Raw genomic sequence first — 26,439 nt, 5'->3', positions numbered from 1 at the left:
TGCCAGGGAATAAAGTTTATGATTCCCCAGTGAACTGCTCGTTCCTCATCATATTTCTTCAAAGGACTGAAAAAAATTGAGGTGATACTTTCTAGTTTTTAATTACTCAAAAGATATCCAAGTTTGCTTCTCCTTCTTCTAGAAATTTACAGGATGTTTATCCTCACTTTAGCAATCATTCAGTCTCTCAGAGATGCGGATGGACACCACTCCCAAAGGGGCAAAGTAAATAAACTTTGTTTCATTGACTCCTCTGTGGTAGCAAGAATTGAAAAGAAAACTTTCCATTTACAGCTATTTGGCAAGAAAGAAAAGGAAAAAAGATACAGGAGTTACTATCTTCAGGAATTCAAGCCTTCTGCTGTGGAGTATATTAAATTTAGAAAACACGTTAATGTACCACAAAACCCACAGGACAGATTTCAATTGACTCCACCTAGATTTTGGTGGCAAAACATCCTGGCAACATAAACCAGTGGAGCGTTTTGTTTGGAAAAGTTGGCTTCAGCAGTTATTACTCACAAGTCAAAACAGAAAGATTTATTTCATTTCCATTTCAGTTTTCCTGCCTCTTATAACCTAAGAAGGAGAGCTTCCTTCTTTTCAGATGCAAAGACCTATAGAAAGCAGACAGCAATGAAGAATCCTCCCTGGAGCTTCCTCCTGTTGTCTTCATGCAGAAGTCAGAAGCTTGTTGGAAGGCATTTCTGAAGTCAGAGGAGATGCTTGAGATTCACCTCTGAAGCCTCCGCAGCTGCTCCAGTAAACAAATGCAGCCACTCTGATGATCAGGCATTTTGACTAATTTATATATTAATATGTTTTCTAAAAATAATGCCTCAGAGTAGGTAAATGTTTTGGAAGGGACTGTGGTTTTAGTTGGCTGGGTTCTATTGCCCCTGAAGATCAAGAAGTGTCATGCAAACAGAAGAAATTCAAGAAAAAAACGAGTCATCAAAAAAAAGGAGTGGAGAGCATGCTCAAGAAAAGAAAGTATTTCTTTTCAGTGGACTGAGGTATCAAACCAGCCAGGGTCCTTTTTGTTCTTTGCCTATGGAATGATTTCGAGCAAAGCCTGAAACCATCTGGAGGCATAAAGGATGGCTTCTATAACTAGCTGGTATTGAAGGTTTCATGCCTTTCCCCATCTTGTACCCAAAGTCTTTCTAAGATTTCATCAGGAGAAGAAGGACACAGGTCTTGTCGCACTCCTACTAAAATAAGCTTCATAGCCTGTACTCTTCCAAGCCTGAACACGCTATTGAATGCAGAGTCCTCATATGATAGTTCACTTATAAAAATACAACAAAAAGTCGTTAATCAGATTTCTCATTATTGTGGCTTGAAGTGCATATGCAGTTCTCTCCAGTTTATCTTTCAATATATATTCATCTGCTCTATTTGCATATCTAGTCAGGTAAAAACAATGATGGTGGTAAGATGTTGGCTTAACTGATGCTAAAGGAGACAGTTTGGGGCAAGGCTAATAAAAGCTGAATCAAGCACGATTAAAGAAAAAAAGTAAGCGATACCTATTAGTGTAACAGTATTGAATGGTGTTGGCAGGCTGGTGCGACCTGAAGGCAGTGTACAGGGAAAGAGGAGCTTTCAGGAGCACTGAAAAATGCTGCCCCAGAGGCTGACTCAGCTGTTTTTTATTAGAAAACAGCTGTAAAAAGAGGGGAAAACACTGCTCGGATGGGACCTGGAGCACCTAAGCCAGAGCCCGCTTTGAATTTGTCCTTGGAAGCATCCTCCACAAAAGAAGCTGAGGCCCCCTCAGTTGAAAGTTGGGGTTTTGGGGTTGTTTTCTCATCCTCATGTACTGAAACGGGGTGAAATGGGGTGAGAGATCCAAGTGACATTAGTGCCTGTGAAAGCAATTAAAAAATAAGATACAGGCACTGCTTTGGCTTTCCAAGTCATGTTTCCCAGCCTTAAAGTGCACAAGTTATATATTGCTGAGAGAGATTATGCCACATATCTTTTTACCCTTGTTACCTCTGGAGGAAAAGCAGATTTCTGTTTCAGCAGTTAGAGAGCTGCTTCTAAACTACAGCTGAAATGTATCCAAGTCCTGTTTATACCCATTTGTTCTAATGCCAGCACCGTCTTCTGAATTAAATGGCTCTTCTTCCCTGTTTTTTCCATCATGGTTACCTTGAAACAGAGCAGCCTCTCAGCCTTTCCTTTGCTGTGGAAAACAAGCTCTTCTGGTTTCCTCTCACTTGATCAGGTTTCCCTCTGTCCCTGGATCAGTTTAATAACCTTGCACTGAACTGGGGGTGCTCTGAAAGCCTCCTTGATCTGATGCGGAGTTACTCCTGCTGTCGTCTTAACAAGGCCTTAAAATGGCAAAAATATTTATCAGTCTCTAGCAGAAATGCTTCACCAGACCCATTCTCCAATTGCATTTGCCTTTTTTCCATGGCTGCATTGCTTTGCCAATCAGTCATTTGGCAGTATGTTAGTACACCCGGTCTGATGAGTTCCTGGCTTGTGGCAGAAATTCTTGTTATTAGTTGCCAGTATTTGGCTTGGCATTTTCTACGTTTTTTCATCCCATTTTTGTTACACAAGCCTCAAAGTTATCTGTGCCGGTTGTGCTTACTAGATTTGCATCCTTAGCATATGTAATCTGCATATTCACCATCTTTGTGATGCGGTGAATGAAAATTAATGAAACCACTAAAGAATATCAGCTTGATCTTCAGAAGCCCCACTAGAAAATTCCTTTGAGGCCACTGCATCTCCTTCCAGCATTACTGATTGCATTTCTCTTTGAGCCAGCCCCGTAAGCAATTCAGAGGTCCTCTTCTAATCCATGTAATTATTCAGTCTGATGAATCCTCTCCTATGTGATACCATATCAGATGCTGTTACCTAATCAGATTGTACAAACACCAGCATGACAAATTAATTAAACTCCCTGCAATTTCATGCACTGGTTCTTTCAAACGTTTGCAGTGTAGACTGTCTAGCTGTTGTTGTCTGGACCCTGCATTAAAAGCTTACTAAGTATAGCTTCAATCCTCAGCTTTGCCTGTGTTCAACATCACTGTATTTGCTGAGTGGTGAGATAGTCTTTTGATTTTGGAATGATGTTTATTAAAGTCTGAACTATTTTAAGTAATAGTAATAAGAGGAGAATGTTTCTACATCATTGGCTGTTTTCTGAAGTGTTTATCATTACTTTTTCTCTCATGTAAGCTCCCCTGGAAGATTTTCTCCCTTTTTTTTTTTTCTTTGTTTTCACTGCTGCAATACGCAAGCTTGATTGTTTACTTCATGTGGGCAAAGTATGTAACATGGTCAGAATGCACTGGGGTATCAGCGCCAGCTGTACTCCCACAGACCTGTGCAGAAGCATCCACAGCAGAGACTGGGAATTTTTTGTGAGCTGAAACCAGCAGTCCTGCTTCCCACTGACTTGGTAGTGTTCCACAACGAAATCCACCATCACCTCAAAAATAAAAATGTGCATGTACAGCCAAGTAAGCTTTTCAAAAAGGTATGTGCAATAGATGTGCAGCTTTGTTTCCCCCAGTTCATTTCATAGTCTCCACTGTTGTTACTGGTGTTGGTGGGGATGATACTTGCCATACCTTGCAAGTATTTTTTTGGTCTGAAGTCTTCAGGTCTCTTCCTCTGTAAGCCTAATAGGGCTTTTCTCATGGTACCTTCCAGACCTGTTCTCTCCCTCCACTCCACATGTACAAGTGCCAGCATGACTGCCTATATGTTTCTGTATAGTTTGTTGCCTCCCCGCTAGCAACAAATTGCTTTCCTGTTGCAGGCTTCCCGGTGAGTGGGTGAGCTCAGTAAGCGTGCTGGATTCACATTGCTTTGCATCCCAAAGAACTCACTGACTTGTTACCAAATCAGTAGACCTCAGGGTCCGAAAATGTTTTTAATGTCATGAAGCATAAGGACTTAGACTGTACGTGTGGCTTCAAAACCAAGTATCCATTTGTGCACTGATCTGGATTTTGCATTCCTTTTTTGGAATTTATTTATTCCAAACTGCTTTGTCCTGATGGGAAATCATAATCTTCTGTGGCATGACATAATGCTGGCACTGAAATAACTAAGAAATGTATGATAGTGTTTACATCTGATTCTCTAGGATCAGGAAAAGGAAAAGGCTTCTGTTTAAAGGTGAATTACTGAAATGCCCTCTAGTACCAATACTGTTAAGGTATTTTTATCTGTGTCCACTGTAGGCTTGTTTTGCAGTTTATTATTTTCCTGTAAGCAGGCAACCCAGTGGAATCAGAAAGCTGGAAGGCTTCTTGGCAAGGGCTTCCAGAGTCAAAGGGACTGTGGCTCACTCACCAGCCTCTGCACAGACCTCCGCTGTAGCTGTGGTGCCTTGCCTTGCTTCACATGGCATACAGTCACACAGTTCAAAGCCTTTTTGAGTTTGTGAGTGCTTTAAGCCACTTTAGTTCTTCTGTTCTCCAGAGAAGAACAGTAATCCTAATCTGAACCGGTATTTTAAAAATGAAATAAATGGCATTTATACAATTCTTTTATCGTAGCGTAATGTAAACTAAGAAATACTCCAAATAAACATTGCTGTGAAATACAAACTTACTTGGAAGATAAAAGCACCTTTGTGAACAGCTCTTGAATATCCAACATAGGAATTTAGAACACAGAGCAAGGGCTGTTACTTAACTGAAACTTCAAGACTAAAGCTTCACCTAACAGCTGTAAGAGAAACATGTCCAAATCATACAAAACAAGACATGATTTTTGTCATGAACACAGGTAGCAGAGTTGAGTCAATAGTACTTTTTCAAAGATATTACATTTGGAATATTAAAAGCAATATTAAATTCAACAAAGCCAAGCTTAGCATCGCCATTTCATGTAAATGTGTACATTTACATACCATTCATGAAACAAGTAGAAGCTTATGTTTCAGATGATCACCATACTGCTGATTGGAGCCCCATCTCAAGAAGTTCTTGTGGCTATTATAAAATTTTAATGAAAAACATAATGACCTTTTTCATAGAATCATAGAACCATGGAACAGTTAGGGTTGGAAGGGACCTTAAAGATCATATAGTTCCAACCCCCTGCCATGGGCAGGGACATCCCACTAAAGCAGGCTGCCCAAGACCCCATCCAACCTGGAAAGTTTTCAACGTTTTCAAAGGCCTTTATTTTTTTCCCCTTTGTTTTTTACTTTATAGCCCTTGTTTCTTTCGCAGAGATGCTTCTGACAACATAGCTCTATTGACACCTCCAGACTACTTTCTACCCATCAGCTGGCACCTACCTCTATGCTGGCTGGAAGAACCTGTGCTTTCCCACAGGGAGAAATGATGGTTCCTGCTGAGCATCCACCCTATCTCTTCCCATTCTCAAGAAATGAATGCTGGCTGCAGTAAGTCAGGAAACTGAGATGTTCCTTCCTGCACCCTCAACTTCTCTGCTAATTTGAATTAAAGGCTGTTGCTCCACTGAGTCTGTTAGGAGGGGTCTTCTGTCTCTGAAATGCCTTGCACAGGGCTAAGGCTGGGATGTGGTCTAGGCTTAGCGTTTGCATCTTGAGTCTTGTACACAAACGTCAAGAGTGTGCCAGTTTGTCCCAACACAGCCCTCAGGGGTTTGACAGAAAACTTTGGGTTTTACTGTCGTCAACAGTACACCCACTAGTGTTACAACTCTTTCTCCAAAAGTCTGAGAGCAGAGAGGGAACACATTTGTGCTAGCCCAAATTGAGGCTTAAGAGCTGATCCCCAAATTGGGGGGGGTCAGATAAATACCGTGACTGAAAGAGGTTCAAACTATTCTTTGTTCTGTGCTGTTTGGGTTTCAAGATAAGAATTGCCTTTTAATTTTACAATGCTTAGAATTCAAGTCTCTTCAGTCATAAATCCCCCCCAGTTTCAGGGACAAAAGTCTTAATCCACTAGATACCACTGTGACAAGCATCTGCTTCCTCAAAGACATCTTTATTAAAAGGAATCAAGATAGTCTGCTGCAGGAAAAACATCACGAAAGCTCTGTAATAAAAAGAAATACCTTATTTTCCTTAAAGCCTTTTGATCAACAGCAGCAGCTTTGTTACTGGCTGCAAAAAAAGAATTTATAGTATTTGAATACGTAATTGAGTGGGCCTGTCTTTTGTTCAGAGTGAAATAAGTCATATAGCTAAAAAAAGACATGGAATTCTTCCCCCAGATTTTAACTCTTATTTGTTTAAGCGATTGTTAATTGAGTTACAGAATTGTTGCAGCTCAGTTCCTACTATAAAATAAGATTTTGGCACTCTTGACTTGATTCGACAAATTGGTCACACTGGTACCTTAAATGTGCAGTGACAGCAATAGTTCTCCTCCACTTTAATCTCAAGGATTTTTCCCAAACACTAAAATGAGGTTTAAATATAAAGTAAGATCTTCCAAGAAGAGAACACAGGTGTAATAAGAGAGTTGCCCTTTAGAAAAGGAAATAAGCATGAACAGATAAAATATGTACGTATTTCCTTTTCTTCTAAGTTTATGAAAATATAGTCTTTTTCTTATGTTTGAGGCAATTTGGTCTTGCCCCATGGCAGAGCAGAAGGTAATGTGCAGTGGTTTTAGAGCTAGATCAGCTCTCTGTGATGAGACCCAAGATGTAGGAATGGCTGGATCTCACCAGGGTCTGGCTTGGCCTACAGACAGGGGAATATGTACGTACCTGCCCCACACTGGACTGAGAGCTGCTGGGTTGCAGCCACGGATGGAGAGGGTGAGGAGGGAAGTGTGAAGAAAGTCTGAAGTGTCTAATGGTGGGCAGTGGTGAGAAGCTGTTTCTTGTGATACCATATACTGCTCTGGTAAAATACGATGACCTAAAAAAGCAGAATCTGTAGCTGTAAGATCAACCCACAATGGACAAACCCACTAGCAACAGGAGTAGCAGTATATTTTCCTGTGGAATGGGCTTCAGAGCTTCCTGGCATGCACTTCCCAGAAGTGTTCCACAGTGTAGATATCCTCATTTCAGTTTTTTTACCATGCAAGTCAAAAACCAGAGTTCTGTCAGGACAGCTGCATGCTGTTGCCCTCATGGATGCTTGTGCAATGTTTGTATTCTAGTATTATGCACCATACCTACAAGAGCTTCAGCATTATGTTTACCACAAGATGGTATGCCCACTTCAGTCCAAGCTGATGGCCTTAGTGTCATCACATTTCAGAAGCTGTTTTGGGATACTTATTTCTGCCTGACTGCCCTGCAAGCCTGAACAAAGCAAGCCCACCAGTGCTAGAGTTTTGCTAACACGGAAGCTGGACTTGTGCGAATGCGATGATGACCAGTGCATCCACTGCTTTCTATCAGTTCATCTCATCATGCTTTAAAAATGAAGTATCCACTGTGGGTATTGTTTTAGGTAGAGAAACAATGCTTCGTATTATACAGATGAATGAAGATAGACTATGCATGCAAGAAGGGTTTTAAACCCTTTTGTCAAACCCCAAGGATGAAGCCATTAGTTTCTTGTGCTACACTTTTCGGAGGACCTGCAAACATCGTAGAAGCTGTTTGCACACACAGTTTCTGAAACTGAAGGTGAGCTGAAACGTGTCCTTTGTTTCCCGCTAGAGTTATCAGTACAGTCAGACAGAGTGCAGGCAATTTGGGTAGATTATCACAGAAATATGCCATGTTTGGGTTTGTGTGTCCCCCTGCAAGTTTTCAAGTTTTGTTAAGGCAAAATAAAGCTAGCTGCAGAGACCATCAACTTGTCCATAGTAATGTCGTTCATTTTATTATCTTTCTTCCTTCTCTTTTTTTTTTATTTTTTTCAGCCTTGTAGCTTGTATTGTATTTTATCCTCTGGCATTGAAGATTTCAGCAAAGGGTAGATTTTAATCCATTGTTCTTGTAGACAGCAAATTGTAGTGAAGAATTCACTGAGTAAAATTAGCTTATAGTCCACAGTATGCTATCAAAGCAAGCCAGCTCAATTTTTCAATCCCCCACAACAGCAACAGTGTGACCCTCAACTCTCCTCTCTCTACTTTAGTAAGAATCTTGGCAGGATGCCCATCGAAGTCAATTTTGCATTTCATATTAATACAGCCCAGAGATAAATTCTAGCTGTGATGAATTAATGTTTTACATCTTGTGCACTTCCCTACACATCAGCAAGAGGACAAAAAAAAACAGGTATGGAGAAGAAAGCAAAGAGATTGTATCTCCTCTGACTGTGTGGAAATAGGATCTTAAATGACTAAGAAAACAAAAAGACTGGTCTGGGTGTGGGGGACTGTGACAGGAGACTGTTCTTGCAGTGAAACCTCTACAAAATGTAGAGTGCTACTGTTAAAGAATGGTATGTAATCAGTCTTTATTGTATTTCTTATCACTTTTGAAATCCAGAAGTAAGGCAATCCATTATTTAAAACCAGTGGCTGAGGCAGAGAACTCTCTAGGCAAAATTACCTGTTGTGCTACGATGTTTCTCACTGAAGCTTCTGGGAATCCATCAGTGTTTTTACTGAACTGGACAGCAGCCTGTTTTTGTATGAAACAAATGAAAATGAGCTAATAATTTTTAGCTGTGCAATTCAAGTTGAGAAGTTAAAGGGTGTGTATTAGCAGACAAATGTTCATTGCTGGTAAAAGAACCACTTTTAATGAGAAGGGATCATCTTATGAGTAGGGTCATAAGAAATGCAGCAATGAGAAAGAATGTCAGTAAAGGTAATTTTAAGCTCAGAGTTAAGTTTGGTGTAGGCACAAGGCTAAGACACCATTGAGCTTGTATATCAAATGTCTTGCGCTGGTGGGTGCTCTGTTGTTGAAGGTGTCTGTAGAGATACTGTTAGACAGCAGAACCCATTTAAGAATTACTGCAGCACCATGTACAGTTCCTCAGTTAGTCGAGGAACCCATCCACTGTGTGTTTGACCACTCAGCTGGAGGAGATTTTCTTTTTTTTCTAATTTGTATTTTGTGAACCTAGAAGTAGACAGTTCTGAAATTACAGTAAGCTGCAATTCATGCCACATGTTTGGCATAATCAAGAACAGTCACAAAGTCACTCGTGAATGTGCTTCTGTTTAACACTTACACCTGCCAGACATAGAAAAATCAAAACTTAAAGGCTTGCTGCAACTCCATGAGTGTTTCCAAGTTCCTTCTTCCCAGAGGAGAAGGCTGCTTGGGTACTGCTTAAGGAATTTTGAGTATAAGCATTAGCGAAGTATTTGGTGAAGATGTAACAGGATTAATTATTGCCAGGCATTTACAGGTTTTCCCAGTGAAGCGCTGGCTCTAGTGTTTGTCTGTCCCAGTGTATTCAAAAAGAATGCTTCTTTGTCTCCCTTCCTAACTTATGTGTTCCCAGGAGGTACAGAGGAAAAGCTTGAAGCATTGATTCATTTTCCATTTCCCCTTTATTATTGAATCCACTAAGAACAGAGCTTATCTAGCCTGATTGCATTTCAGATTAATTGTTATTTTACCTGTATTTCCATTATCATGGAAAGCAATTTATTCTAATGGTAGCAATTGGGCTCCCAGCTGCCATGAGAGCAATAGTAATCAGGTTCTCACATGGTGTCCTGCTCTTCTAGGTTCAGCCTTGCTTGTGTAGAAATATTACTGTTCTTCCCCTTGTGGAAGATGGGGTGGGGGAGGGGGGTGTTCAAAAATAATGTGTGATTTCAAGAGAGACTTCTTAGTTATCTGTGCTGCATACACCCACTGCCTGAAAAAAAACGTGTGATAATTTCATTGTGAGTTGACTTGTTGGCTTCATGTCATTGGATACTGAGAGAACCAGTCAAGCTATTTTTAAAAGGAAATGTTAGCCAGTCCTGTCAACACCCCTTGCAGGAACTGGAAGAGGAGTTCAAGGTTCTCAAAACTTAGACTGGAGGCATAAAAGATTAGGTTTTCTAAGAGAAAAAAATTACTTTGCAGATACTCTACCCACTCTCCTTTCTGTCTTCCTCTACTACCATATCTTTAACTTCCCACTTATTTTAAACAGGTACATTAGGTCAAAATCTAGAGACACAGCGGTTTAGTGAGACCGTTGCTTTCTGCAGGTGTTGGAGTATTAGAAAGTGCTGTAATAACTGGAAGTGCTTCAAAGTATGTTTTCCAATAAATACATCAGCCTTAGAGAAAGCAAATCACTGTCACTATCCACAGTTTGTTTCCAATTCAACTGAATAACTTTCATCTCATCCAAATAAAACTGTTATAAAGAATGAGAATGGAAGGGAAAGAAAAAACAGGTGAAATGGAAGGTTTTCTTACAGATGTTATGGACTTTGTTTACAATGGGTGTTTCCAGCGACAGAAACACCAAGCTTGTATTTATGCTGATAATCTGAGTGCCATCTATTTGTCACTTGTAAGCAATTAAGACATGAGCTACTCTGGCAGCTCTGCATTTGCAGTCACAGGCACTCTCACCTAACAAATTCTGCTTTGTGTAGCCCAAACTGTGCTTTGCTTAGCCGACAGCATGCTGGAGGGAACAGCTGCCTAATGATGTACTTTAACCAGCCTTGCTTCCCACTTCTGACACAACAGCTGATGAAAATCACAAACCTCTAATATGTTCTGCTTGGCTGAAATTGGGCAGAGCCCTAGAACATAAGTAACGAGTCTGTCCTTTGCCACATAAGGAGATAAATGCTTTAAGGGGAAGCTAATGGACAGCAGATAATTGCATAGTGCACTAAGTACCTGTAAAGGTAGGGCTGTACTACACGCCCAGGGACAGTTGGGCAAGCTCCCACTTCTCAAATCAAGCACAGAAGCCTTATGTGATTGTTATGTGGGGTTTTCTTTGTAATCATAGTGGCTTTGACATATGCTTTATAGTTTGTTCTTGTTTTTTTTGCTGTAGAGCAGTACTGAGGAGGATGAAAGACCATACTGCAATTACTTGCCTTTCTTCTCCCTAAGCTCAGACTCATGGCAAGTCAAGAATTTTGTGTGTTTGCTCAGCAGGGTCCTTACCTCTCCTTTCAGCAGTGGGAGAGAGAGAACATTTACTCAAGCTGAATGAACAAAACCTGCAGACACTTGCTTTAATTTGCTTTAGCCTTTCATCGTGTAAAAGTAGTGTTCATTAAATGGCAGAAACTCAGTTGCTTTACATATTTTTCCCAGAAGACGTACGTGATGACACTTACAGGGAGTTTTGAATGTCTGAGGGAGCTCCACTCATGACAGAGGGGTTGCAGTTTGCAATCTACATTTTACTTCAGTCTCCTGCTGGCTGCTGATGAATGTGAACTACACTGTGAGAGACAGGGAGGGAGCAAAGGGCAGACACCAAAAGGTATACCGCTCAGTTCTGCGGTTTTCAACTAACTTAAGCTTTAGTCGCATCTGAAAGTAGTTTAAGGAAAAAAATGTATTTTTGCACAGTGAGTGTCTTCCCTTACAGCCCCGTTATCTGAAACCTTTTTGTCCCATCCTGCATATTGTCATTGAGGCTGAATGTCACCATGTTCTGCAATCAAAACAGCCTGGACACCTACCACTGAACTAAGTGTCTCAAGAGTTTATTTTCCAAAGGGATCAGCTGCTGATTTAACAGAAGGTGCCCTGTGCAAGACATCCATCTTGGGAGGCTTCCACTTCTTTATTACACCAAACCCCAAAATAACTGCCGTACTCCAAGGACTACCAGCTGACTACCAGTTTTGGCTGTGGCAAAACTAAACGATAGCAGCAGCAGGGCAGTCTCTAGAGCAGCTCTGAAGTGGTAGGATACTATGTGTGATGGTACTAAAACACTTTGCTGCAGTTTTAACAGCCTCAAATTTGATTGTCAGCTTTTGCAGAGTTTTCTGGGTATTATTATTACATCTCTTAAATTCCACATGGAAGGATAATTGAGAAGAAATACCCATTATTTGTCTTCCAATAGGATGATATGGGATCTTTCTTGATCACTAAAAAAGAGTGGGAAGTGGAGCAAGAGACCTGAAGCAATAAAAGTAAATTTTACAAATTTGGCCTTCAGTGTACTTTCCACAAGAGCCAAGACAAAAGAAGAAAGCAACTCACAGTTCTGAAATAAGTCTTTCTAGGATAATGCATCTTCAGCCTGTGGAAAGAGGAATGCTTTCATTTTTGCTTTGAGCTAATGATAAGATTCCCTGTCTCCTGCTACCTTAAGGACTTGAACCTACGCGTTTCTCTGCTCTGTGGCGCTTGATCGTCCCTGCTTTAAGCGTAATGCCCAGAAGCACACTCAGCACAGCTGAAATATAGACAGGATTTTTATGCATTTAAAGTAGTTTATCAAGTTCTACTGAACCTGTGCAACTTAGACTTTGCAGATGCTTGGCCAAGTTTTGGTCTGTTTTAAAGTCTGTTTGGGTAGCTTCTGCCAAATTTCAGATACTTTCACCAAATTCTGCATGTGTTAAGATTTTTTTTTTTTTTTAATGTGAAAATCTGAAAGGAAATGGTTATAATTTTCCTTATTCCTGCAACTGGCAAAAGTATTTTTGCCGATACAGTCAAATGTTTGCTTGGATTTTTGTTTTTTTCTTCCAGTTTGATCTTTGCCTTGACAGATTTTATTATGTTTAGGGAGAAAAGATGGACTTACTAGATACAGGATCTTGTAATAGGGAGTGTCATGTAAACTTATGTGAAAATATACCTCTTATGAGAACCAGTTAGAATGTGTGAAACAATGAGAAAGCAAAGCCTAGTTTCGTATGTAGTATGTGAACTTAGAAATACAGAAAAAGCAAATACAACACTAACTTATTGAGAAACACTGTTCTACTGTATGGCAAGTTATATTTGTGGAAAAGCCAGTAACAGCAGAACAGGAAGGGTGAAAATTGGAAGGCAAGTGGGGCTAAATAATTTCTTGCCGTATGTTGAAAATACAGGTGAATTATTGTCAAGGACAAGATCTTTCATGAAAGACAGCAGCAAGAAGTGGTACAGAGCGATGAAGCAAAAGAGCCTTTGGGAAAGGAAGGGGAAATGTAGGAAAGAGATTCAGGCCAATGATAGGGGTGTGGCCTTCACTGGCAGAAGTGTGTGTTTTAGTGTGCAAGGAAGATGACAGTGGATCTTCAAATGCCGGTTCTGGTTACATATTAAGGTTCAGGGTAAGGGTGGCAACTCAAGGTGACTGCATAGGGTTGAGGTCTCCTCCATGACATCTCCCAGATGTTCAGCCCAGGGCAGCACTCTAAGCTGGCCCCTAAGAGCCACTTCCAGTGCCAACCTGTCTGTGCACTTTGGAGCCTAGTGAGAAGGTGTGATCATGGAGAAAGTGGTGATCTCCATTTCAGCAGGAGAGAGACGCAGAGTATTGCTAATAAAAAGGCAATATGCCAGAGTTGCGAAATACTGACTGATATGGGACCTGTGTAGATTAAATTTGTTGTGTGCATACGAACAAGTCTTATAACAGCTCTCACAGAGATTTAATTTATAAACATGAGAAAATATGATTGTGTGAAATATGCAACTGATAGTAAATCAGCTTACTTTTTACTTTGGGGGTATGATGCAAGGAAGAGAACAGAGCATGTTTCTGTGAGAAATTAAAAACAAAGGCGCACTGCTGCAGATACTGTATCATTTGTGACTATGGCAAATATTCTTTGTGTTTAGATACATGTGATATGTATTTGTATCCTCCCCAGTGTTTTCTAGCACTTCAAAGTAATCAAAATGGTATTTGGTGAAGAAATGATAGCTATTCCACAGAGCATTTTGAAGAAATAGAGAGCTGACCTTCTCCTAGTTTTATGTGTCTCAATTTATGTCTCAATTTTATTTGTCTATACTTATAGACTTAGAAACAGAAATAGCTTTTGAGAGAAAATGGGTCTTTGGTCTCCACATGAAGAAGATCTGAAGACAAATAACCTCAGCCTGAAGTTAGCCGTACTTCTGTAACGTAATCAGAAATGCTTCTTGCTTTTGTGGATGAGCTCTAGGGAAACCTGAATACAAAGCTCGCATACTGCTTTGAGAACAAAGCATTCCCTTGCAAGTTTCACCTTAAATAACTTTTGGACAATTGATTAGCATCAGCCAGAGGGTACCAGGGAAATTATAATCCAGGAGATTATCTCTGACATGTTGATTTTGCTTCTTTCCTGTGTCCCTGCTTGCCTTAAAAAACAGGCCAGAAGAAGTTAATGATTAATGGTCTCACCTCAGGGAACAGGTTTCTCCATAGTCAGCAGTGGAAATGGCAGTCTCCTTCATACAGGTGTCAGCCAGCCAATTCAATAGGCACTAACTGAGGAATAGGTCCAGGACTCCCCGCTGTCATGGCTCATAGTTCTCTGAACCTCGGGATCAGTGTTCTCCGTGTCCCACAAGGAGGCAACCATATGCAGGAATTGTTTCACCCCTCCAAGATTGCTCGCTGTTGTAAATATTCTGGCACTTTGTCAAATGTGGTTTTAAATGAGGCACATTTTGGCTTCGCTGTGTCTGGTTTCTTTCTTGTGGTCCTGTGCCATTATCTTCTGCAGTCTCCTGTGTTTTTTGTATTATTATCTGCCTTGTCTTGCTGTTTATTGTTCATAAATCCACACACAGGCAATATGTAGCCTATGGTAGCTTGCCTTATCTACTCTTCTGGCTCTCCAACACATCCTCCTCTGCATCAGCTCTTGCAGTGGAAGGACTTGCCATTTTCACTGACTTCACTGTTGACACTGCTGCCCTAGTTGTTCTTGCACCTCCTGGCTGTGCCTGTTAAAAAATGGTGTTTCATGATGTATCCCAGGTCAAGCGAAAGCTGTGAGTGCTTGGAAATCATGTTATTTTGCATTTAGTATTTATTTACATACAGCCTTGGCATTGCATAGCGAGTGGATAGTGTCAACAACTAAAATGAGAGCCTCATCATTGTCACAGAGTAGCAGGCATTTCAGATAAGAGTAGGAATCATGCAAAAGTGTTCTAATTCACCTTCCTAAGTGCTGCTTAGGAAGGTGAATGGGGAAAAAAAAATGTTACTGACTGCATTCTAGTCTTCATGGCTTGGTTTTTGTTTCACTGGGTATATGGGCTTTCTTCTGGGACATGTTCTCCTTACTTACGGAAGCAGAAAAAAATTGGTTGAAATTTTGGTGCACTAATTATTTTTTTTTTTAAGATAAAGCTGTGACACCTGCTCTGAATGTCCAGTTTCTTTTGAATTAGGAAGCGGCAAGAGACAGAAGAACTTCAGCTCCCATTTACAAAGCAGTCATAAAGCTCTTCAAAGGATAACAAGGAGGTGTCTGGGTGTCCCTCTCTTGGGATGGGTATCTCTTTTCATTTCAGACTGGGGGTCAGGGCTACCGTCTCTTCCTGAGGACTGGAATTATTTCAGTGGGTTGAACTCATGTCAGCACTTGCAGTGCTGTTAGACAAGGGTGACTTAGCTGTTCTCTCAGGGCCAGCTTTAATGAGGGAACAGGAGGGAAGTCAAGTATTTTAATAGTCAGCTAATAGGAAATTGCTTAAGGCGGCATTTCAGTCATCTGACATGTGATCTACAGCAGATACTAACCAAAAATACAGATGCTGAATTAGGGTAAAAGTTTGCAAAGCCAAATGAAACAAAAAGACAAAACCAAATAAAGAGGCCCAAACCAAGAACACTCAGTCATCATTTTCAAGCTAGAAGGTCAAACTCTACCCCTTTGGGGCTATGTCTTCATACAGTATATTTGGGGAATCTTCTAGAGCCAAAATAAATGTATGCTTGCTATTTTTACCACATTTTCTCCTACATCTTTGTCCATGGAAGTCTTACATGACATGTCAGAGCACTAGCTACTTCCCTCAAGTTGCCTACCAGTGGCTGTCTTTACAAGATATCAACCCAGAAGCAGAGATACAAATAAGATAATGCTCAGGTAGCACAGACACAGTAGTCTGGTTATGCCATGCTTACAGAGCATGGGATCTGTCAGCTGTCCTTCTGGCAGTGCAGTTCCTGCAGTGGTGACACGGGGAGGCAGAACAGCCAGAGCTGCCTGATGCACTTGATACAGAAGATTTTAATGTGATAGGATTTAATAAATGAAAACTCAACCAACATTCATCAGGAGAGAGATTATTTGACACAGGAGAGAGGCTGTCCGCTGCGTCAGGTTGCTCTTTAACTGCATGCTTTGGCTCACTTGCATTTTCTTAGAGGAGGGCAGGTAGGAAGGAAGGTGTATGGTGAGGAGGGTGTGTTGCAAATGTTTGCTGAACCAAACACAAAATTGGCCAAGTTACTGCCAAACTGAGCACCCTTAAGTATGTAACTAGCTAGAGCAGACTTGAAAACATTTTAGGCAGAATCCCAACTTCAAACAAGCCATAGGTCGAAGTCTGCTTTTTCAGGATAAGCAAAATTGAGGCCTGACAAAAATTGCATTTTACTTGCTTTGATTTGAAATACAGGCACTGGTCAGGTATTGATTGCATAGTCAATAGTTAACTTCAAATGAAGTAGAAAATGTTTCCTTTTAGTTAGATATAGACTACTGAAATTCTATGCAGTATGTCGGCAATAAAACATTTTTTAAAGCAGAAGAAAATGTATACAATGGGCATGGTTTTCTCAGTGGATTTTTTTATGCTTTTATGTGTCTAACCAAATACAATATAAAACATCAGCCATCCACTGCTCTTTGTGGGTGGAGGGTCATGTAAGAAATTGTCAAACTCTATAGAACCAGTTTAAGAGGCAGACTTCAAATTTTTTTGCAACAGAGGTGCAGAGCTGTAGGTTGGAACCAAATCTTTTCTGCCAACATCAGTAAATTGTGCTGAAAGCTTATGCAAAGTAGGACAAGCTAGATCTTTGATATTTTACTCACAATTGTTGCTTTTTAAATCACTGCCTTTGCATGCAAACGTTTATTGGATCCATCCATTATGCATGTCCTAGAAATTTGATAGAATCTTTTGGACAGGAATTTAAAAAGCCTAGTCCTCTCTGATTTTAGCGAACATCAGAGACAGCACACAATTATTCATAAAAAAATGGCTCAAGGAGTTGTTAATGGATCCTCTAGTAAGGATATAATCTTCCTAGTGATAACATAACGTGTTACACAAAACATGGCATAGAAGTAGCTGTAGTTCTTGATGCCTGCCTTTCTGAGAAGTGCTTTAGAAATACTACTTACTTCAACTGACCTGTTCACGTACCTACCAGGTTACGCTCAGCCTGGAAGTATTCTGTGCTTTTTTTCTGTTATTGCTTAAAAAGGTTCAGCAATATCAGTGACTTTGCTTTAATCACGTTTCATGAATAGTAATTTACTGTGACATTTTTATCTGCTAATGTACTAGGTCAGCTGTTCATTGAAAACTCAGGAGAAGGTGACATCATCAATAGCCTTTCTTCCAGCACCGTAACTTCCTAGCTCTCAAAGTTTGGTGTGAGTAAGCCGGTTTAAAGTAGGATGACATCTGAACTATGTATGATCAGGATGACTTCTCATATTAAGTGTTGTTGTTGTTGTTGTTGTTGTTGTTATTGTTGTTGCTTAGTTCTGTGTGATTTCGTTGACAAGCTACACAAATCTTTGTAGAGGTGAGCTCTGTGGTGCGTGAATCAAACATAGAACACAAATGGTACTGATGAAGTTTTGTTATTGATTTTTGTTGACACAAAAAATGTACAAAATGGAGGCCTTGCCGTGGTTTGTATTTTTCCTCCTTTATGAGAAATTTAATTGGAAATCTAACAGGAAATTAGACTTCTGGAAGATTACCAACTGTATGGCTGGCATGCCGTGGAAGATGAAATGCCTATCTTTCATATTGCACCCCACAGCAGCTAGCAGCTTTATCAAGTATCTGGGATTTCCTGTGAATTTAAGGATATCAAATATCACATCAGCAGCTTCAGTAGCAAAAATATAATAAGGTACATGGGGTAGAAATACAAGTTCTCTTATTCTGTTTGGAAGTTGAGAATGAATAACCTTTTGCATTTTTGTCTTAAAGTGAAAAAGGAAAAAAGAAAGCTAGAGAATCTAAACCATCTGTACACTGTCCTGTTGACTGTTCATTTCCTAAGAGTCTTTCCAAATAAGCATTGAGGAGAATTGCTTTTTCAGGGCTAGCCTCTAGGGAATTTCATCATGTCAGCCAACAGTTCCACAGGAATGTAAATTAAAGGCAAAATATCCCTTACAAAAGTCCCTTTTGGGTTTTGCCATTTTACCTTATCTGGTACACATTGTATTTCTGGGGAAGATTACTTAGAATTATCTCTTTGGCTGTCATTTGTTCATACAAGAGAGATCAGCATTCAGCCTGTAAAACCTGAGAGGGGGTGGAAGAAAACTAACTTACCCCAGGGCCAAAGTCACATGGAGCTAGTTTCACTGGCTTGAGGACTGCACTCGGCAAAGATTAGCCTCTGTGGAGGGAGTCATAGTGCCATGCCTCTTGAAAGAGTGTGATTTCTTAAAACAACATTTATCCCTGGGACCTTGTCAGAAGTAGATCACCATCCTCCACAGACTGGTATTCAGTAGTTGTCCAAACCAGGAAGGAAGCACTTGTGCTTGTGAAAACGTGCTGGAAAGAAATCCACTGTTTACATGTGGTAAGAGGCTTTTAAACCAGATTACCTGAAATTGGTTAACTATTTAAATTAAAGCTGCAAAAAATATTTCACTGTTGGCAAAATAAAAGAGGGTGAAAAAGCCGTGATCAAGGAGCCTGCTATATGGCATATTCTCAGTTTGTTTTCCTATTACTGGCAGTTGCAACAGGGAGATTGAGCATCTCCAGGAAGTTTAAATCAAATTATTGTAACTCTTGATACATCTTGATATTGAATACGACATCATGACAAGCATCACAAAAGACAGCTAAATTTGTTTATTCATTTCAGAGGCCACACTCCTTTCTATAAATTGTTTGAGTACAGTTTTATGCACCCAGTAGTCTATTTGGCACCTGCAGATTAAATATAATTTGAACTCTTATCAATGCAATGGGTGGAATAATCTATACCCCAGAAAAGGTTGTATATAGTAGCTGCAGATATTTAGTATCTAATATTTTCAGGAAGGAACAAACTGGAGCAAGACAGATGAAAACAGTTGTAACACTAGGTATTCAGGTCAGAGCATGTTGCAAGAGAGAGCTCTGGCAGGTATCAAGGATGGAGAAGTTGGTGTTTTCTACAGCTTTTTGCTGTGTTGATGATGCAGCTTGAGTTTCAAATCTTAAGCACATCTTACAGAAATAATGGAAAAAAATAGCAGGAAAAATGCTTATTTCTGCGATGGGGATGTGTTTTCTTTTGAAATCGATGGGAGTTGCTTGCTTATATGTTCTCTGGAAGAAAAAAATCAAAACACTGCAACAAAAAGACTGCTTACATTTGAAATGGAAGGGCTTCACCACAGTTAGCTGATGATGCTCTGTCCGCTTTGTTCTTTCAGAAGTGGCATTACAGCTGCTGGGTAAAGTGGATAGAGTGAGGTTTGGAGGGCAGGTTGGAAAGATGTTCCTGGTTGGCCTCATTGCCATGGCTCTGTCAGTACATATCAGCTGTAACTCACAGGAACTAAATACTTGTGAAAACAAGTCCTATTTCATCCTTCATGCTTTTTGAGTCTAATCTTGTTTTAACAGTTTTCTGAGTGTATCAGATGATTGATGCTGTCACACTGCAGATAAAATTTATCATTCTGTCAATTTTATTCAAGATTTTAGATATGTTTTGGTGCAAGCTGGAATAAAGCAATGACACATTTTTTCTGTTGCTCACCTTAGTTATAAAAATAATCCATTCAATACTCGGTGATTCATTAGCAGACTTTTCCTAAATATAGACCTAGAATGAATTAGTAGACTGTTTGAACATGAATATGTCTTGAAATACGTGTGCTGAATTTCTTTTTAAATATGCTGCAAGGAGATGTACATTAATACCAGAAGCTTGTGAAATACATCAAAGGAGAAGAGATGTGTTTATTTGTGCATATTTGGCCTGGTTTTGTAATAAGTATCATAGGATAGCATTGGCTGTTCACAATTACATGAGATGTAGTGAAAATCTCTGGAAAAAAAGTAGGCATTCTGAAATTTTAGCATATAATAATGTTAGAGTTTTTTCCTGTATGTTGTTCAATTCAGGGCCAAGGCCTCAAAGTGGCACTTAAATGGTCTTGTATCATCCAGGATTATTAGCAGGTTGTAAAAAGGAAAAAGATTGACTTCAGGTATAGCAGGAGTTACATTATATACTTCAGCAACAGATATTTACCTTGGTTCCTAAAATAAGATTTATCTTCAAGTCTACTTGACTTGAACTTACTGTCCATATAAAATTATGAAGTTGCCTGTGTCACAAGTTACTGCTCCTGAACCCAGAGCTAAAAGGTCCCACTCACGGTGAAAACAACGAGAGCTGAACTTTGTTGTTTCTTCAGAAACTGGCTGCATAAGATTGGTTTTGGTACAATTCTGTGTGTGCTACATTATTCTCTCTTTCTGTGTTTGAACAGGCTTTGAATAGGGGAATTGCTGCTGTCAAGGAAGATGCTGTGGAAATGCTGGCCAGCTATGGGCTGGCATACTCCCTGATGAAGTTCTTCACAGGTCCAATGAGTGACTTCAAAAATGTGGGTCTGGTGTTTGTGAACAGTAAAAGAGACAGGACCAAAGCAGTTTTGTGCATGGTTGTGGCTGGCGCTGTAGCTGCTGTATTTCATACCTTAATAGGTAAGGTCACTTCATGTCTAATTAATACATCTTTTAATTTGCTTACCTCACGTGTTCTTCAAACTGATTAATCTGTAGGCTGAAGATTTCATTTGTAAGTGCAACAGGAGATGCAAAAGAGATTAAATCTCTTGGGCTGGTATCATGCCCATCCACGCAATTTTTATTACTTTTTTTAAACAGGTTGTTAAGTGGCACATTCCACCTCTAGGGCTCATCTGCCTGGCAGCTCAACATGCTGCTCATCTCTTTCAGTCAGGAGTGTTAGCAAAAGTCTGGCGTGGTTGGCAGGTTGCACAAATTTAAGTCAGTCTTACTGTTAGGTAGTGATCATCAATGAGAAGTGTTTGCCCCAGTGGGTTTAGCTTCAAGGTATGGTAGATAGATAGGGCTGTTTGTTAGAACTTGGTGGCATTGTCAGTGTACTCCCTCTGCACCTCTTTCTTTGCTACTTATCTCATGGTACAAAACTCTAAGCAAGTAGGTGCCAGCTTCCTCATTAAAATATCAAGTATTACTCTCTACTAGCACTAGTCATCATCCACTTCTGTTGAATCATTAATCTGTAGGAGAAGTAGTTACTAAGAGCACTTTATGCCAAACTGAGACCCATTCGTTGAGTGTACTCTCAAGCAAAGAAAATACGCAAACAGATATGAACTGAATGTAAAAAGTAAGGCAGCCACAGGATTTGCCAGTTCCTGAGAACCTGGAGACCTGTGATATCAACCCAAGCATCAGCCGGTACCACAGCAAAAAAAAGCCATGTGACCTGGAAGACCTCAACTTTATCCTCTCCAAGAACTGCACCAGACTCCCTGTATCTTCTGGCTCACTACGCAGAGCTGAAGCCTCTGGACCAACAACGAATAAGAGACTGGAGAAAGAAGCAGAGGGTGCATTGCCTTTGTCAGGTACAATCCTAAATGCTGGAAGCTGTAAGGGATGGGAGGAGGGAGGTAATGCGACAGCCTATGGAGGCAAGTGTTGATTGTCAGGTAGTAGGATTGAGTTGGATGACCAGCAACAGGGGTCCATTCCATTGCAGAAAGATGGGAAATACGAGTGTGATGGCACTATCTGGAATTACCGTGAAATTGCAGAGTGGCCTGGAAGTGAAGTACTGTTCATTATCAGGTTGTTAGTATCTCAAGAGTGGCACATGCTGCTAGTCAGCATATAATTCCTGCTGGAGTAGGCATAAGAGCCACCTGGTAAATACAAATGCTCCCTGCCCTTATCCTTTAACAGAAAGCCAGCTATATTCAACAGCTCCATGTGCCTCCCAAGCACTCCAGTTTGTTTGACCATAATGTCTCATTCTACCACGGAAATGGCAGCTCTATGCCGTTTGTCTTTACTCTGTGTTACAGCCATAATAAATGCTTGCAGTAACACCTCGCTAGCCATGGCAGCTCTGTGCCAGGGATAAGCTGTTGCTGATTTTATGTGCTAAATCCATGCATTCAAGTTAATTTAATTCACCAGTATCGATTGGTCACTTCTTTAATATGTTTACAGTTGAGGCTGCTTTATTGAGTCAATATAATAAACTTTGGGCCATTTGTATGTTTGGCTCTCATATTTCTTTGCTTGGAATGTTTCTTCAGCCCCTAGAGCTGCTTTTCTAGTTGCTTGTTTTCTGCCAATGCTGGTCAAAGCTTTTGGCTTTGCCAGCTGGATAAAGAATTATTTTCTAGTCATCAATCATTTTATTTTAAGCTATGATAGATTTTAGGAAAAAAAATTGAATTATGTGTATCAGATCTTCAAGTGAAAGGTATAGCTGGGTTTTCCATTTGAGACTTTATTGAAGGGAGGTGTTTGGGGCAGCCATTTGAAAAACTTGCCAGAGTGGTTTCTTGCCTTTGCCTGTAAATAGAGCCCTGCTGAGTTCATAACTTCTGAAATGCCCTCTCTGCAGATACTGGGGGGGTAGGGGATAAGAAAAAAGAGGGCTGAATTAAAGGGCTTCACACAGTCTTTCAGCTGCTTATGGTGGCAGACTGCAAAATATTTTTCGGTATTTTAACTTGTCTATGCCTGAAAATATGCAAAGGCCACAGCAGAGACTGGCAGAGCGCCCAAGAGAATGAAGTTAGTCAGATTCTAGCACCAATTGCCTGGGTGATGTTGCCAAGTGTTATGTTCCAAGTTTCCTTTGAACATGTTTCAAATCCTGATTATTCTTCTCTGACCCACAGATGTACAACCTGCCTAGCAGGAGGAAGAGAAGGAGTCCAGTGACAGACAGGCAACCTCCTAGGATCTGTAACTACTCCCCCAGCAGCTGCAAGCCTATCACAGTCTACCTACAGGAGACACAAAAACAGGTTACTGATGCTCAGCAGATGAAAAAGAGAGACAAATAGTGCTCAGGGGACTGAATTTCTTCGTTATGACATGTATGAGGCTAAGGAAGATGACATGACTGACTGCTGTGGACTGTCAAAGCCCTGGGAAGAACAGGGATCAAAAAGCCCAATGAAATAAGGAGGAATACCGAAAGCCAGAAGGAAGAAAACAAGTGTTGGTAAAAAACACAGTGACCACAATGAATCACCACATTTCCAACTGTGATAGAGACTATTTGCAGTCTGCACACACAACTCTTCACAAACAGCAATGTCTACTTATTTAAAATATCAAAACAGACCGTTTCACCCACCTGACTCATGCTTCGTCGCTTCAGCATCAGCTCCGCACTGCTGTTCCCTAACAAGGGCTAGTACAATCCTCTATGGGAGTGTCAGGCTAAGTCAAACCACTCTAACTCACGTGTGCAAGCTCTGGATCTCTAAGTCATCACCCCACCACATTCCCCTGAATGTCCACAAAGTCCTCCCCAGCAGTTCCTATCACTCCTCTGTACAGGCAGCAGTAAGAACGAAGAAACAAGTTGACTTGACCAAAGGGATTTGAAACCATGTTCCCATCCCAGTTATAATGCTTGCTGCGAACCTTGCCCAGTACAGTATTCCTGCATTTGCTGTATCAGTTGTGATCTGGAAGTAGAAGATAGTATGCTGCCTTCCTTCCCTTGTGCTGTTTCAGGGGCAGCTACTGCCAGCAGTGAGGTTTCCTGGTGGGAAGTTCAGTACGTAGCCAGGGTCTAAAGTATCTCATTTCAGATATTGGCTTTTGGTGGGAATTTTGAGCTGTAGGAGAGGGGATTCAAGATTCTGAGTCTGTCTGTAGATATTTTTTACACCTTACTAAATTGTCAGCTTAACGAAGGAGAGCTTTCTTTTATATAACATTATGTTATCAGAAGGCATTTCGTGGTGTTGTGTTTAAGCCCTCTGTACTAAGTAGATCCTTTTAACGCCAATGTCATGAAAGACATGCATTTTCTTTGGCAATAAAATGGCGTTGTTCAGTCCTTCACTAGAAGTAGCATTCTGAGAAAGCTTATTTCCTTTTATATATTAGTATTACTTTCCGCAGCTCTCTGAGGCATGAAAAGGCAGAAGTTATTTTGGGAAAACATATTCTTTGTTTAGGTAGACATTCTTAACTGGTACCCGCTATATCTCATTAAAAACTACATGATGGATCATTTGTCATTATCAGGAAAAAAAGATCGAAACTTTAGTAAGTAGGCAAACCTATAGCAGACTGGATGGTCAAGAGATGCGAATATTTTGTTTTGCGCCAATTTATTACTTACTGGCAGGCTAGAGGGCATGGACCACCCCCTGCACAGATAACACAGAGGAAAACTAGCCATTGCTAGGATTTTCACTGATTGTTTTAAATTTCCCATGTGCATGGTCACTGTATGCATGTGAAAGATCTGCATAAGGAGTGACACACAGGTATAATACCACCACTTCCAGTGTAACACTGCAGGAATTTTCTAGACACTATTTGTTACAGAGTGACTTATGACAACTTGAGATATTTTTTCTAATCTTCTGATGTGCCCACTCTGCTGGCTTATACTAAATATTTTGCCCTCAAAAAAGGTGATAGCAGGAGAACACAAATCAAGATATAACCCAGGCTTTGTTGTTTGGGTTTTTTTTATTTCTAAAAGATGATAAAATGTTATTCATTAAAGATACGTCCTGCTTCATCATCTTCAGATGGCCGTTGCTAAAGCAAGAACATGTTTCCCCACCTGCCCCAACTCTTCTGCCATGATGGGGGCAGTTTCTCATCAGTAAAGTATTTAGGGAAGAAGGAAGAAAGCCTATGACCAAAGAATTTGTGTATTTTAGGATAGCAATGTTTGGGCTTTTTTTGTTAAAACAGGCGAATTTTGAGACTTACGACGTATTTGCCTACATAAAGATATTTCAGGGACCATCAGTCGTTGGTAGAATTAGGAAAATCAGCTAATGTAATTTGGAACTAGAGCTGATCACAGAAAACAGATGATTGCAGTAATCAGTCTGCGTCGAGATGCTCCTGAGCTGATTTTTAATTCTAACTCACTTATTACTATGGGCAAAAAATTACAAAGCCTAAAATACTCTGATCATCTGGGCTTTCAGAAGGGGGACACAAGCTTTTGCTTCTGCTTAAAGTCAGGCTAATCAAAGAGATAAAGAAAACTCTGTAGACAGTGCCATCTTCAAATGAAGATATGTCATTCAGGTTTTTTGGGAGTTGTGTTTTTTCTTTTCAAATTGGTGTTTTCCTCTATGCCTACATCACCTGGTTGAACAAAATCCTGACCAGCACCAGTTTTAGCCACATGGCCACCTTTCTGACAAGCAGCAGAATAGATTTTTACTTCTCAAATCTCCAAGTTCATTTTTAAAACTAAATATAAGAATGGAGTGCATCTGAAAAGAACACACTTTAACCCAAAAACATCTTCAGACTTTTTTTCCTCCAGTAAAACTAATATTGACATGTGTGGCTCTGTGTCTGGAAGTAAATGCTATCACTTCCTATGGGGGTTTCTTTTTGTTTACTTTATGATGTAAGTATAACATGCTGGGTAATAGACAGCTCCAGAATGACTACAGTACAGCTATTTGTTTGAGACTGCTGGCATCATTAGGAGTGTGGTCAAGGATGTCTGAAATCTATGTAGTAGTAATCAGCTTGTTAGACAAAATGGGGTAGGGAAGAGGAGATCCAGTTAGGTAAGCAGGGTTTTGGTGTCATTTCTTTAGCTTCTTCATCTTAAAACTCCACTGGAGAAGACAAAACCAAGAATTCCTGCTTAAATGCTGTAGCAAAACTAATCCATAGACATATCAAAATAAATGAGAAATTAGAGGAGAGCAAACAGGCAGCTTGTCTTGGAGTTGCACTTCTCTGTTTTGATTAAAATGATGCAAGGAATGGGAAGAGCCATCTGCTTTAGATTCATGTAATTCTGTTCAGGTCTGTTATTAATTTTGTACCATGCTTCATAATAAGTTTGTAAGGTTGGCCAAGGTTAAGTTCTAATTGCATCAGCAATTGCTTTATTCACTGCTCAGGGACACAAGCCTGTGTATTTGTCAGTAAATCTCAGCTTGCTTAGTCCTTCTTTCTGAGCATGGAAACATTCATTGACAGCAGCAAAAGTGACTGTGTGCTTTCATGTGAGAAAGAAAATAGCTGACTATTTTAAAATTATCTTTTAAGTTTAGCCATTATTAAAAATCAAAATCACATTAAAAAGTGCAGTTAGAAGTTTTTTCAATGCTGGGAGAAAGAAAAGTCTTATAGTTTACAGAGCACAGCACTGATATCCATAGAAATCTTAAAAATGTGGTGCTATGTACT

The 26,439-nt window shown here is 40.1% G+C and overlaps 1 protein-coding gene across 1 annotated transcript in view; it reads left to right on the top strand.

Annotated features, from left to right (window-relative positions):
• Positions 1–26,439, top strand: part of ANKH (ANKH inorganic pyrophosphate transport regulator) — a 106,860-nt gene that overhangs the window by 35,483 nt on the left and 44,938 nt on the right. Inside the window, exon 2 of the mRNA XM_009570282.2 lies at positions 20,493–20,709. Within this exon, the coding sequence (XP_009568577.1) occupies positions 20,493–20,709 (217 nt within the window). The remainder of the gene's footprint in view (positions 1–20,492; positions 20,710–26,439) is intronic.

Source organism: Cuculus canorus, chromosome 2 (assembly GCF_017976375.1).
Source record: "Cuculus canorus isolate bCucCan1 chromosome 2, bCucCan1.pri, whole genome shotgun sequence".
In the NCBI taxonomy this organism is placed as follows: domain Eukaryota; kingdom Metazoa; phylum Chordata; class Aves; order Cuculiformes; family Cuculidae; genus Cuculus; species Cuculus canorus.
This window is presented reverse-complemented; position numbering and strand designations above follow the sequence as displayed.